Source organism: Musa acuminata, chromosome BXJ3-9 (genome assembly GCF_036884655.1).
Source record: "Musa acuminata AAA Group cultivar baxijiao chromosome BXJ3-9, Cavendish_Baxijiao_AAA, whole genome shotgun sequence".
Taxonomy (NCBI): domain Eukaryota; kingdom Viridiplantae; phylum Streptophyta; class Magnoliopsida; order Zingiberales; family Musaceae; genus Musa; species Musa acuminata.
The window spans coordinates 8358879-8372600 of record NC_088357.1 but is presented as its reverse complement, the minus strand read 5'-3'; the positions used below and the strand labels follow the sequence as shown (position 1 = coordinate 8372600).

The window sequence follows — 13722 nt, the reverse complement described above, 5'->3', positions numbered from 1 at the left end:
TCATTGATGTTCTTGTAAAACTCAAAACTTCCTTCATTAGATTTCTCTATTTTAGGTAGGCACGCGGCGAGTGCGACGGACAATTAGATGCGGGAGACGGTGAGGAACGAGCAAATTAGAAAGAGGAGAAGAAGAAAAAATCGATTAAGATAAAATGTTTTTTTTTATAAAATTAATAATTTAAATTATATTTTTTTTATTTACTTTTGATTTTTTTTATCGATGAAATTAACTGTATAAGAAGAATTAAAATTAAATATTTCAACTTCGATTATCTCAAAAAAATAACTTCAACTGTAGCTTATAATTGGAAGGTGTGCTCTCTCCGTCATTAAAAAAAGAGGCGATGCTCTTCCTCCACATCTCATCTCATAATAATTGTTGTGGACCGAGATAAGCTTTGGGTCAGCATCGATAGCCTATTGGAATGGACCTGCCTTATTTTTGGTCGTTAGCGAACTAAGCTAAAGATCTGCTAATATTACATGATCAAGCCATTAAAAAGTGGTATTGGTACCTAATCCAAACTAAAAAGTAAGTCAAGTTACACTAGTGTGCCTTTGTCCTTACAAGGATCACCTGCTCCCCTAATTTTTATGTATTAGATGTACTGCCACTCACCAGGCCATTCCCTCCCCCTGTAATCCATCTCTTCCTGCTATCCTCCCACAATATAAATATAAATAAATATATATATATATATATATATAATAATAATAATAATTATAAATCAATTTGTGCTAATATGTCATTAAAAAGAATCTCTTATATTTACTTCTATAACAAGCCAGCCATTATTAGTCTTGTCCTTCCCCCTTTCCCTCGGTTTCCTTGCTTAAGAAGGACAGGTGGGAGAAGGGCAGAGAGAGAGAGAGAGAGAGAGAGAGAGAGGAGACTCACTTGAGGCTGAGGCCGTCGCCATTGATGGAGCTCGTCCCCTACGCGTCCAACCGTAACCCGAACGTCCCCTGGTCCGAGATGTTCCGCGCCGCCTCCCTCCGCCGCCCGCCGGACTCGCTTCCCCCCTCCCGCCCATCTTCACCTCCTCATCCCCGTCGTCGCCAGGAGGCACCGCCGCCTCCGTCCCCCGAGGCGGCCTCAGTCGAGTCCTCCCACGACGCCGCCCGCCTCGCTCTCTACATCGCCATGGCGCACGCCGGCCTCGCCCTCACCCTCCTCCTCCTTTACGGCCTCTACCGCCTCCTCCACGACTTCGTCCGACCCCTCCAGTGGGCGCTCCTCTGCTCCATCCCCCTCCACGAGCTCCAGCGCGCCCTCGTCGACTTCTGGTCCCCGCCTCTCCACCTGGGCCTCGCCCCCGCCTTCCTTGCCGTCCCCGCTGCCCTCGTCCGCGCCTCCGCCGACACCCTCGCCGACCTCCGCACCGCCATCCTCCGCCGAAAGCTCCGGTCCTCCCGCAAGGTCGGCTTTTCCCGCCTCATCCGCTGGCTCGTCTCCTTCTGGGTCTTCATCATCTCTCACGAGCAGCTCGGCCCCGCTGCCACCGTCGCACTATTCGCCCTCGGTCTCCTCCTGGCCAGCCCCACCGCGACCTCCGCCGTAAAAAATGCCAGCTTCGTTCGCGGTCGGTCCTCCACACGCCCCTCCGAGCGGGGCGGTGGCGGATTCTTCACCAAACGCATCCTCAAGCACCTGAATACCATAATCGCCGTCAGCTTAATCGTCTGGATGATTATCGGGGCCTTGGCCGGAGGCATCTTCTTCTCCTACAAGATCGGAGTGGAAGGGAAGGATGCGGTGATATCGCTGAAATCCCACGTCCAGAAGAGCAATTACGCCGAGAGGATCGGATTCAAGAAGTGGTTGGACGACAACGATATCCCCGGCCTGGTGGATCAATACTCGGCCAACCTCTACGATACTGTCTGGCAGCAGATCGATAGCTTGGCGGTCGAATACAATCTTACAGATTTTGCCAATGGTTTCCGGCAATTCTTGATCAGTCGATCCAGGAACCCCTCGGGAGGCGCTTCCACCTCTTTGATGGCCTCGGCTCAGCATCCTTACAGCGTAAAGCTCCAATCTTTGAGCATCCACTTCAAGAATCACGATTGGGCAGAGATCTACAAGGAATTGGACTCGTTCTTCAGGGAATTGCTGATCACCAGAGAGGATCTGGTGGTGACAGCGAAAGGGCTTGCTTTCCGAGGGATGGAAATCTCAAAGCGGGTTCTTTCAAGTAGTACTTCGGTCATCGGTGGCAGTGCTAGTTTAATGGTATCCATTGCCTTGAAGTTGGCCTCGGGTGCAGCCGAAGTATTGAATTTTGTTTCCCAGTTGACGGTTTTCCTGTGGGTGTTGTATTATCTCATCACCTCGGAGTCAGGCGGGGTGACAGAGCAGGTCATGGATATGCTGCCCATGTCAAAATGGGCAAGAGTACGTTGTGTCGAGGTTATCAACCATGCCATCAGCAGTGTGTTCTTGGCCACAGCGAAGATTGCAATCTTCCAAGGTTCTCTAACATGGCTGCTATTCAGGTTCTGCTCCGTTCATTTCGTGTATACCTCGACTCTCCTTGCTTTTATTAGCTCGTTGGTGCCTATACTCCCACTTTGGCTGTCAACGATCCCTGCTGTGGTTCAGTTGTTCATGGAAGGCAAATTTGTATGGGCGGTTGTGGTCACGGTGATTCACCTTATGATGATGGATTATGGTACTACGGTGCTTCAGGAGGATATACCTGGGCATAATGCATATCTAACTGGCCTTAGCATCATTGGTGGCATGACATTGTTCCCTAATGCTTTGGAGGTACTATTCCATCATATGATGTCCCTATTGGTTGCCTTGTTCGCTTTGCATCTCTGCCACAATTACATGATAATAATCTTGAGGTTTTGGATGTTTTCTGAGGAAAAGAGATGTCTGTCATGAGATTCTGATTATTGAATCCGTTCATACCTCAATGCCGGACATGGTACAGCAAACACATTGCTGGCTTACTAAAACTTCTTCTTGGAAAAAAAATCTTATGACGTCATGTGCTGCTAAAATTTAAATATGAGCATGTTCAAAGGAACAAAATCTCTGCAAAGAGAACAATCTTATTTTCGAACAAAAGCAAGGCAATAACTTAAGAAGAGTATTGAGATCATGCAACAAATCCTTACAATATTTTCTTGCTAGAATTTAGATTTTAACAAATATAATGCAGATTCACTTTGTATATCTTGCTACTTCTTGCAAGGGCACAATATACAATCATGCGATTTCATTCTTTTGAACTTTGTCACTGTGTTCTCTTTGCCAGTAATCCTGTTAGGAGTCTTTCTTTTTTCTTGCATTTACAGGTTGGTTATTGTCTTTGTTAAATTTGTATTGGTATTTTTATTCTTTGTATCTATGCCCATTAATATGCAGATCTTAAGTAGCCTTTTTTGTTTATCATCCTTCAGGGAGCCATAATGGGTCCGCTAATTATGACGGTTGTCATTGCTTTGAAGAACTTGTATGTGGAGTTTGTTCTTGCTGATAAAGAGGAAAGTGGCAGAGAATCTGTGGTTACTGATAAAGAGAATAGCAGCAGCTAGTTCTTATTAAGAGCATACCTTCATATAAGTAAGATTATGCAGACTGTTTAGCATCATTTCAGGAGCATGTCAGAGATTTCTAGTCACTGGACCGATGTGGTATATTTATCTTTTGTTGGCCGTTCCATTTTATTAGGGGTCAGTTATTCTTTAGGATGTGGATTTTGTATGTATCGATCATTTTGTCGTTTGGTTGATGAAAAAATTGTACATTCCTTGTACGAGTCTTACACAAGCAGTAAGTTAGTGTCATTAAAGAGCGATAAAGTGTTGCAATATTTGGATCTGTAAGAACAAGTTCATCTTAGCATTTTTAAACATTTGAAAATAAGATATTCATGTTAGCTTGAAACTAAGCCTTTTGTTTTCCTTTTTGGAACGTAAAACAATGTGTAAACACAATTAGGAGATTTGTGTCACTTGGTTGGGATGGAAACACTGAGCATGGGACTAAATAACTTGTGAGATTACCTTATCATGCTTGGGATACAAGTTTCATCAGCTAAAGGAAGTGATTATTGAGAGAGCATCTTACTGCATACCAAGGCTCCACTTAATTGTTTAAATACCAAGACCTCACATGACATTAATTAAGTTTGGTGGACTTGAGACACCTAGCATTCACATATAATTGGGAGTTTCTGGCAACTAAGAAATATGTGGTCTGGAGGATGTGGCTGCAATTGTTTGAACTCTGGAGTTCTATTCCTCCACTTCTTGCCTGAAAAATTGTGTTGTTGTTTCTCATTATTTATGTTAATGATAGACCGACAAAGGCTTGTTTGCATGTTCAGTCCAACAACAGGAGAATGAATGGAAGCTCCAAAGGTGCCTTTCTTCTTCCCACAGCACATGGGCATTGACTGACCACCCCTACATACTTAAACAATACTGATCTGATTCTCTACTGTTCCATTATTTAGTGGATCATGCACTTTGAAATCTACATGTTCCAAGCTTTCTATGGTTTATCTACTTTCTGGAAGTATTGGAAAACTATCAAAACTATGGTTGCAGAATTTCTTTTAATCAGCTGCATTCATTCTTCCCCTGTTTCCCTTTTCATATTTCAAATGCATGGTGGTGTCAGAGCTGCTATGATTCATTTTTACTGGTGGAATGACCATAATAAGCAGTTCTTGGGAGCTGTCTGTCTGGAAAACTGATCTGGTACCAAATTTACCAGTTATTATTTTGCTGAAATGGTGTTTGGTTGCTTTCTGAGTTTCTGTAATATTATGTCATTGGAAAAACTATTTTATGAATGAGAAATTTACAAGTCAATTTGAGATACCAGCATTTTGTCAAAGTCCATTTCATTGACAGCTACCATAGATTCTTTCTGCTTTTTCTTAGCAGTACCAGTTGGTGTACAGCTGATTCAAGGTGTGGGACTTGTACATTTGTAAGTAACTCAACATTCTTTGTTTGCAGACTTCTTCCAGGACCAACATGATATGATCTACATGATCTCTCATGCATAAAGGGAGGATGTGGTTAGATGGTCATGCTTTTGGTTGTGGTTGGAAGGATCATCAGGTGTGTGTGCTCCTGGTCCTCGTTAATTCGTGGAAACGAAGAACACTAGCAATCAAGGAGATGTCAGCTTCGACATGCACATCATCTTTGATCTCACTGAGCTAATTATGATGTGCAGGATTACCTTTTTCAATCACATTTGATATTATCCGGAAGCATATACCACTTTCTAATAATCATCTATAACATTTTGCAGGTCTCATAATAGCACGAGGACTTGCGACTTCTCAGCTTGAAGAAGACAATGAGATTTATGTAGAGGTTTGGATGCCAATGCCCCTTTTTAAGTTGACCTGTGGGCATGGAGATGCTTATGTTTGTGGGTACTGCAATGCTCGTCCAAGATACTGATGCACTGTTGCCTTGTCTCGACGCGGAGATGCTCGAGTTCTCCAAGCTGGTTTGACGATACGAAAGATAGCTTTCTATGAGAGAGAGGAGGATATGACCACTAAGTATTTAAGTGCTCTCTGTCCACCAATTTGTCGACCGTAATTTTTCATATTATCCATCTTTATAGTCAATTATTTTTAATATTTCGATCTTTATATTTTAAAAAATTATATTGACATCTATAGTAATTATAATTAAAATATTTAAATTTATTTATCATCGTCAGTTTTATCAACAGAAATACGAAAATAAAAGATAGAAAGATAATTTAAACATTTTAATTGGTTGTAATGGATAACGATGATGATGACGTCGTTGGAGACTATGGATGACTATTGTGAATGAGAAGAGTGATGACGAGAGGTGAGATTCGTTTTATAATTATGTTGGTGTCAACATAAATGCATAGAGGTCCTCATATCTCATCGTCATTTTTTTCATTCACAATAGTCACTTATAGCTCTTAGTGGCATCGTTGTTCGTTACCATTGACACCGTCCGTCATCATCAACACGAACGTTAAAATATATGTTAATTGATTTTTATACTATACTAAGGTACCACTATGCTTTTAACTGATTTTATATTATATTAAGGTTTTACTTTCTTAAGAATGTCAATATAAATTTTTAAAATATAAAAATTAAATATATTAAAGATAATTAATTATAAAGATTAATATATAATTAAAGTTGCGAGGGAAGTCAATCGGATTGCGAAACTTTTGCTTGCTCGGTTTATGCATTTCTGCATCCTTCCGTAATTAGTGATTTCATATTTACTATTCTAAATTTAAGTTCTACATATTATTATTATTATTATTATATATATATATATATTCCATTATGTTAGTAAAAATATTAGGAGTGGTTTAGATATGTTACGATTTTTATATTATTTTTTGACTTTATCACCAATGAGAACACATCACCTCTGTGTGTTAAGATGATGTAAGACACACAAAATGTGATAATATTGATGTCAGACAACTATCACCAACAGCATCACAAAGGAGAAGGAAGCCTTTTCTGTATCAAGGAATCATTCAATACCTTAAAACACATTGTCAAGTGTTTGAGATGGACAAGCAAAGTTTTACAGCATCAACTAATTGCTGTGAACAGATGCGAAAAAAAATTGAGCCAGTTCATTATGTTTCTATAGTCACTGACATCGAAAACCAAGTGTATAGCTTTTCCAAGAATCTTGTTACATCCAAAATTCTCCTTCACATTTGAATGGATACAAAGAGCTATTTGCTGATTACAACAACAGAGTTATACTCTGCAAATTTAACATGAAACAATATAGAGAATGGTATAAATGTCAGAATCAGATATCTAAGCTGGGAATAGCACACTGCAGCATGTCGCTTGGCGGCTAACCCTCAAGTGGAATCAGAAAAAAAAAAAAAAAAAAAAAACGAAGGAAGAAGAGGAATAAGACTCGTCATCAGAGTCAACGTATAGCAGCATCGATACCATGTAAACATTAAACCAATATGTGCTGCCGTTTACACAGTTGTAGAATATTTACTATCGAACATTGTAAAGGCCAACATTTACAGGATCAGATTGTTGGGAATTTCCAGAATGTGCCTCGGCAATTTAGCATGGACTGAGCACTTTCAACTGGAATATTTTCAGCTGCCAATCAGACTGCCTTTCTTTGTTCTCCTTTTTATTTCTTCGAGTAGGCTGATAAACATATTAATCACCAGGGAAGGGTGACCAACATCCGTCTTTGTTTTCCCAAATATATACCAACTGATTTTTATACTATACTAAGATAACGCTGTGCTCTTAACAGCTTCTTGTCTTTGCAAGTGGATCATAATCATAAGCTTCACCAGCCTTGACAAACCGGCCCTTCACCCGCCTTCTCACATCGGCCATAGCCTTGCGAGAAGCATACCTTATTTTTTTCTCAAACCTGTCCAGAGGAAAAGAAAGAAGTTGCTGAGAATTTTTTCAGACATATTCATTGAAATACTATGAGCAATCACAATAACACTCCATATCTAACAACTATCTCCATAATAATTATATTTAAATTGGATTCTTCATTTGTAAAATGAGGTATCACATATAGCTTCAAATAATTTCATTAAGACATGATAATTATTTTTTATTTAACATTTTTTTTTGCAGCAATATACATCTAATTAATTTTCATACATTCATGATTAAATAGGTCAAGTTGCTGAACTTCAGATCAACAAAATTCCAAATGAGTCCAGTTCTTTGTAACTTTACAACACAACATGCTTACTAATTTCATACTGCATATTATTCCTAGAGATCGATTTTGGCCTCAAGGAGCTTATTTGGCTTCACCACCTTCTCTCTGACATGGGTGATTGATTCTCTAAATGAGAATGCTATTAAAATTGCTAAATTTCCTGTCTGTCACAAACACAATCAAGCAGATTATTTTTAATCTCATTTACTGACTCTTTCTCATCACTATTCAATCTGCACAACTGTAAGATCTTGAGCAGATTGACAGAGATTAGATATATATGAACCACACAAATAACTCTCATATATGACTACACTGTTGTACTCTCACAGCTAGGCAGCCAACCATGTTCATTTATATCCTACTAACAGTGGTTGAACACACTAAATTGCATATAATGCAAACATAAAAAATCCATATTTACTGTGCCAACAGAAAACAACACAAGCTAAAACTATAAATTAATTTGACATCGGTTATGAATATTTCATGTGATAATTTTCCCCGCAAGGCCTCAGGGCTTTTAGAAGTGCAAATTCTAAGGTCATGGGTCTGGCTACTGGAGCAGGGTGCATTTTTAATTATTAAGGTTCAAGACTGTACATCTAACCCAGTTATCAAGGAGTTCAAGAAAACATTAAGCTCAGTAACTTTGATGAGAAATTACATTTCAGATATAACATCCATTTTAGTATTGCCAGAGTCTAAACTTACTTGCGTGTTTTCTTCTTTTCTTTATAGCGCATCACAGCGCTATCCCTGCTGGCTGTAGGCAACATGGAACTCTCAGGTCCAGCTGGGAACACTGGAGGCTCACCCATAAGAAGCATTGATGACACACCACAATCTTGATAATCCCGGGCACTGCTTTCACCAGTCAAACTAGAAAAGGAAAAGGATAGACAGGAGTGGGCTTGTCGTGCTGGAAAAAACATACTTGAATCCACATTTTGTCCTGGATTTGACATCACAGAATCAGCAGAGACTGCATTGCTACACGTTGTTGGCAAAGGCTTAACCTGCCCCTCAGAAGATGCCTAGGAAAGATAATAGGGACAATTATTTTGAACAAACAAGAGACCACAAGAGTGAAAAATGTTGTCAATCTTAAGTACACTGCTTGATGACACATAAATAGATAAGTAGTTCACAACTTGAAATCATCAGTTGATAAAATTGGCAAAACCTGCTTAAACAGTTAATTAGGAAAACAAAACACAGATACATACTACCATGTAAATCAATTTTAAATTATGTAATCCAAAGAAGCATCTATTATGTTATCATATGATAGCTGCTCACTGTCATGCATATATCATTTTTTTTAAATGGATATAGTAACCATGCACAGCACAGCATCGTATCTGTCTCAGGTAATTCAATATGAGACTCATCAGGTGTTTCACAAAACCATGTTGTCATGAATATACAAGGTGATGACTCTTGAGCTTGACTAACATATTGGCAGTGATGGAAGCAAGCAGGGCAGGCGTAAAATAACAATGTTCCTTCCATTGTTGGCAACTAAATTCTGCATGAATTAATCTATTGTGGCATGAAATCTCTTACCAATTGTAATCGGGATATTCAGATAGGGTATTGACATATAGATAATATCAGGCAATTATCAAGGACATTGAGACAATGAGAATAGATGAAGAAGAAATGGTTGAATCAAGATGTAATTGCTAATCCACAAGTGTGCTTGTAGCCAATGAATTAGTTAGCAAAATTATGTCATCTTCTAACATGGTTGTAGAACACAAGATTTTTTTTTTTGTAATTCCAAAGAAAAATGGAACAACATGCACAATTTTTTTTTTCAAGCTATAACTCATAAACTGTAACATTTATCTCCATCGAGCAGTTAGTTCAGGTTCCTCACAAACTCACAACTAGTTTAAAGCATTCCTTCCTCTTAAGTAAGCACTTGAAATCTGACAACCTTTACAAGCCACAACAACAACAAAGAATCATAACCTCAATGAAGGGATGAATTTCTATGAAACCATCTTTTCTTCCATAATAAAAATCCAAAGAGAACATGGTGCAGGAAGTACTTCATGCATGACAACAAAATAAAGTTGAGCGCACACTAGGTGATGTATGTAGCTGGTGGAGTCTGTTGAACTATTGTTTGATTTTAATTAAAAGATAAAAGAATGATGGTGTTTGCTCTTAAAAAAACAGAAAGTGCAAAAGAAAAAGTGACAATATGTACCTCTCCAACAAATTCATCCTGGCAGTTTGAATTGGCAGCACAAGTGTCCCATGGATCAAAAATCACATCTATTCCGTGATCATCAAAAAGATGCCCTGTTTGGTTATGAGATAAACCAAAAAGTTCTTCATAGTTTTGAAAAGTCAAATCCACATCATCCAATTTAAAATCATCACGGAGACCATCTTTGCATAATTCAGAATCATTTGTCCCAGGACAAGATAACTGCAAATGAGTCAAAAAGCTATTGGCAATTGGAATCGGTATATGAAGCTAAACATTGAAGTGCACTTAAGCATATTTCTCAAAGAATAAGGACCGTACTTAGATCTCACAGATAGTGCATCATATATTTAAGTTACAAATCAGTTTCTCTCAGCAAATTTTAATCCTTCAGCCCAAATGAAGCTTCTGCAGCAGCCGAAGAAGAGAGTTTACTATAATCTACTGTAATTTATGATACCAGAGGAATGGAGGAACACCTAAACCTATTAATATATCGTGTAGGCTGCTCATTAATGAGAAAAGCAACTACACATCTTTTCTGGCAACAAAAAATGAGGAATGAGGTGTAAAAGCAGCATGGCTGAGGTTCTCGCTATGTGAAAATGCCAGAAGACCTGATACTTTGGTAGACTGTAATTAATGGTACCAGAGTAATCAAGGGTACACCTAAACATATTAATCTATCCTGTATAGACTACTTGTTAATGAAATTAGCAACTATACATCTTTGCTGGCAACAAAAAAAGATCTGGAACATAAAACTCAAGTCAACTCTTGGTATCAAGTCTGTTAAGGCAAAAGAGGAATTTGAATTGTAGAGCTGCATTTGGTAATTGAATTTGTAGTAGATTTTTGTCTAAAAGACAGCAACCATTGATGGGCTCTAAAATTTGAAGCTAAATAAAGTGAACTAAAACCTAAATGCACCTTAGGTGTAGTTGAATCTACTGAACCAGCTACCAGATCAGCAGTACAGGGCATCGAACATATTGCAGGCCCCGAAGATGATCCAATCAAGGAATCAAACTTATCAAAAGCTCCTGGATTATTCAGCTTGCCTGCACCAGAAATGCTGTTTTCCGGATGTCCCCAACAATTAGTAACACTGTTCTCATCGATGGTCATCAAGCCCAATCCCTGTTCACAATCAGCATCCTCTATAGGAGGAAACTCCTTAAAAAATGGCCACATTCTCGAAAGCTCAGCTGCAGACGGGCAACCTATGTAGCAATTTATTGTCTCTCTTTTATGTCCCTTGGCAACTGCTGATCCACCATCCTCATTCCAATCACAATTTTGGCAGAGTGAAACACTTTCCTCAATGCACCTAACAAAAGCAGGTTGTGTGCTGCATCTGTCACACAAAAGAGTGCGCGAATGGCGTCGAGAAAGTGCATTTGCAGAATGAACTATGCGGTCACATGACAAGCACAAAGCAGCAGCATCGGACCTGCAATAGATGACAGATCTTTGCTCCCCACAAAAATCACAAAGATGGCTCATGCTTCCTCACTCTCAGAGGACAAGCAAACAAATCAAATTCTGCTCCTGTTCCTGTGGTTTAACAAGAATGTCTTCACTGTCGTAGTTATCAGCATACTCCTGAAAAACTCGATCAATGTCAGCATATATCCCAAAGAAAAAAAAACCTAAAAGTTATAAGTTACTAAGTTATACTTGGCTAGGTTTCAAATTAGTAAAAACAAAAAGAGAACTTTTCAATGCATTTTCTCGAATTTAGCCAAAAAGAAAAGTCACAATTAATAGATTTTGTTATAAAGAAAGATTTGCCAGCCCGAGTTCATTAATCATGATAACAACAAAGAGCTAAGGTTAACGCTCTAACTCCCAACATTGCTTACATACGAATTGCCAATCGAAATTTTTTATCTTATTGTAATAAAATCTCCACTTAGGAATCTCACAACTATATAGATTTCTTTCAATCTGGCAACCTGTCTTTGAAAATTCACAAAGGCAATGGTCTAAAAGTACTTCTTGGAATCTTGGAAGCTGCCTAACATCTAAAAGCGTATACGGAAAAAGCAAGAGACCTCCATGAACAATCCAACTTCACCGGCAATACTACTATGTCCAGCGAGAAGATTCCATGCTTCTCAAAAGCAACGTTTGGGAAACTGAAGAATCTGAAAAAGGATACTTTTTTTAGTCAAATTCGACTTCCATCAAATCTAAGAAAAGTAAACTGATAAGACCAAGGTTGAACTATGCATCACTTAATACTGCGTCATTATCCCGCTAATTATCCAAGGAACGAAAAGACACACGGACAGCTTGTACGAAATCCACATCAAGGGGAAAAGAATCCACCGAGCGAAACGACTGATCATGACGCAAAATATCTAACGAGAATCAACAACAAGCTTCCTCGAAATAAACTACCGATTCATGGAGATCTTATCAAAAGCTTTCTCTTTCCGTGCACGGAACAAAAGTGGGAACCCTAGCAGAAGACGAGGGATGCAAAATCGAATTCCCACACGGGAGGAATCGTCGACGAACAGATGGGAGGGAAGAAAGGCGGGGAGGAAGATGACAGGATGAGGAAGCCGGAAGGGGTTCCCGTGTACTAGACAAACTACTTCTACTCGTTTTTGAACTACCCGTTTTGCACCCGCCGTGTGGTTGGAGCCGGAGATGGAGAAGGTAGCGAAACACAGGTGGGCCCCGCATACAACTCCAGTTGAAGAAAGGGACGGTACGAGATGAGGGTGGGACGGTGAAAGGTAGTGAGTGCCCTCCAGCGAAAAGGCGACCGAAGGCGTGCCTTTTGTTTTCCTCGCTCCCCGTCCTTTTCGTTATTATTGCGCTTCCGTGGGGGCGTTTTGGGTAAATCGCGAGCGGGAGGGATCAGGTGGCGGCCTGCGCGGGCCCCGCGGACCGCCGCGATATCGAAGCAGGCCATTTCTCGAACCCACGACGACCTTTTCTTTGCCGTGCACGTAATGACTCTTCTACCCCCCATTCCTCTTTTACTGTCATGGGCTGGGCCGGGCTTAGGCTTGCAACGTCGACGGGAAACTTGTAGAGATCAAGTAATTTCTTGATGATCAGATTACATGATCGTAAATATGAGATATAATCGATGGCTGCTGCAGTATCAATGACATCATTGCAACTAAGTGCCAAAGAAACTATGCTATTGAAGGACCAGCAAAGGTGACTTCGAGTGTGCTATATATATATGCCCCGTGACTAAGATTCTGACTCCGGTGTTCCGTGCAAGCCACCAAACAGGGAAAGCGCACTTCTCGTTCGTCGATAAGATGGGCTGAGTGACATCGGACGCATCCTGGCCGTCCGTCAAAAAAGAGACGTCTCAGTTTACCCGTCATCAAGTACGGAGCAATGGAAGCCGTCGGATGATACTTGCACGGAAATGATTGGAAGGGGAACCCACATGGACGGCTGCGATATTTTACCTGACAAATCGAATTTGGGAATATTTTTGAGATTTTCGGGTAGTTTTACTCTACCGAATATATTAAACAGTTCTAAATGTTAAAATAAAGAAAAACAAAAAAAATGATGATGATAATATTTTCTTAGAGGTATTAATGATGATGACCCAAACAAATATCACAGATAATAACAGAGATACCGATCCAAGATGACATCATCGAATCCCCTGTCCTTGATTCGTTGGTGTCGATGTGGCTCGTACGTGTCGTATGAGAGCCGAGTCGAACTCACACGACCGCATCAACATCAGCAATAACGGGACGGGCGTACGTGTTTCGTACGCGA

General features: G+C 39.9%; 2 protein-coding genes across 7 annotated transcripts; one reads left to right on the top strand and one right to left on the bottom strand.

The window, feature by feature from the left end:
* Positions 1-813: 813 nt before the first annotated feature.
* LOC103997762 (uncharacterized) lies at positions 814-5626 on the top strand. Of its 4 annotated transcripts, none has more exons than XR_010501372.1 (4): positions 814-2775; positions 3420-3653; positions 4989-5093; positions 5290-5626. XR_010501372.1 is itself a non-coding variant. In XM_009419090.3 (2 exons), exons 1-2 carry the CDS (start codon positions 925-927, stop codon positions 3552-3554), a joined length of 1986 nt encoding a protein of 661 aa, XP_009417365.2. In that variant the 5' UTR covers positions 814-924; the 3' UTR covers positions 3555-3910. The 4 variants fall into 4 exon arrangements, 1 of the variants encoding a protein (XP_009417365.2); XR_010501371.1 differs by having other exon boundaries at positions 4989-5205; XR_010501370.1 differs by having other exon boundaries at positions 4989-5626.
* Positions 5627-6654: 1028 nt separating this feature from the next.
* Positions 6655-12689, bottom strand: LOC103997761 (zinc finger protein CONSTANS-LIKE 9). Of its 3 annotated transcripts, XM_065166086.1 has the most exons (6): positions 12358-12689; positions 12009-12101; positions 10882-11556; positions 9949-10173; positions 8442-8764; positions 6655-7418 (listed from the first exon to the last, which is right to left on the bottom strand). In XM_065166086.1, the coding sequence occupies exons 3-6, from the start codon at positions 11455-11457 to the stop codon at positions 7289-7291; spliced, it is 1254 nt and encodes a 417-aa protein (XP_065022158.1). In that variant the 5' UTR covers positions 11458-11556; positions 12009-12101; positions 12358-12689; the 3' UTR covers positions 6655-7288. The 3 variants fall into 3 exon arrangements, with proteins under 3 accessions (XP_065022158.1, XP_018686646.2, XP_009417361.2); XM_018831101.2 differs by having other exon boundaries at positions 12009-12689; XM_009419086.3 differs by lacking the exon at positions 12009-12101 and having other exon boundaries at positions 12358-12688.
* Between the last annotated feature and the right edge of the window lie 1033 nt (positions 12690-13722).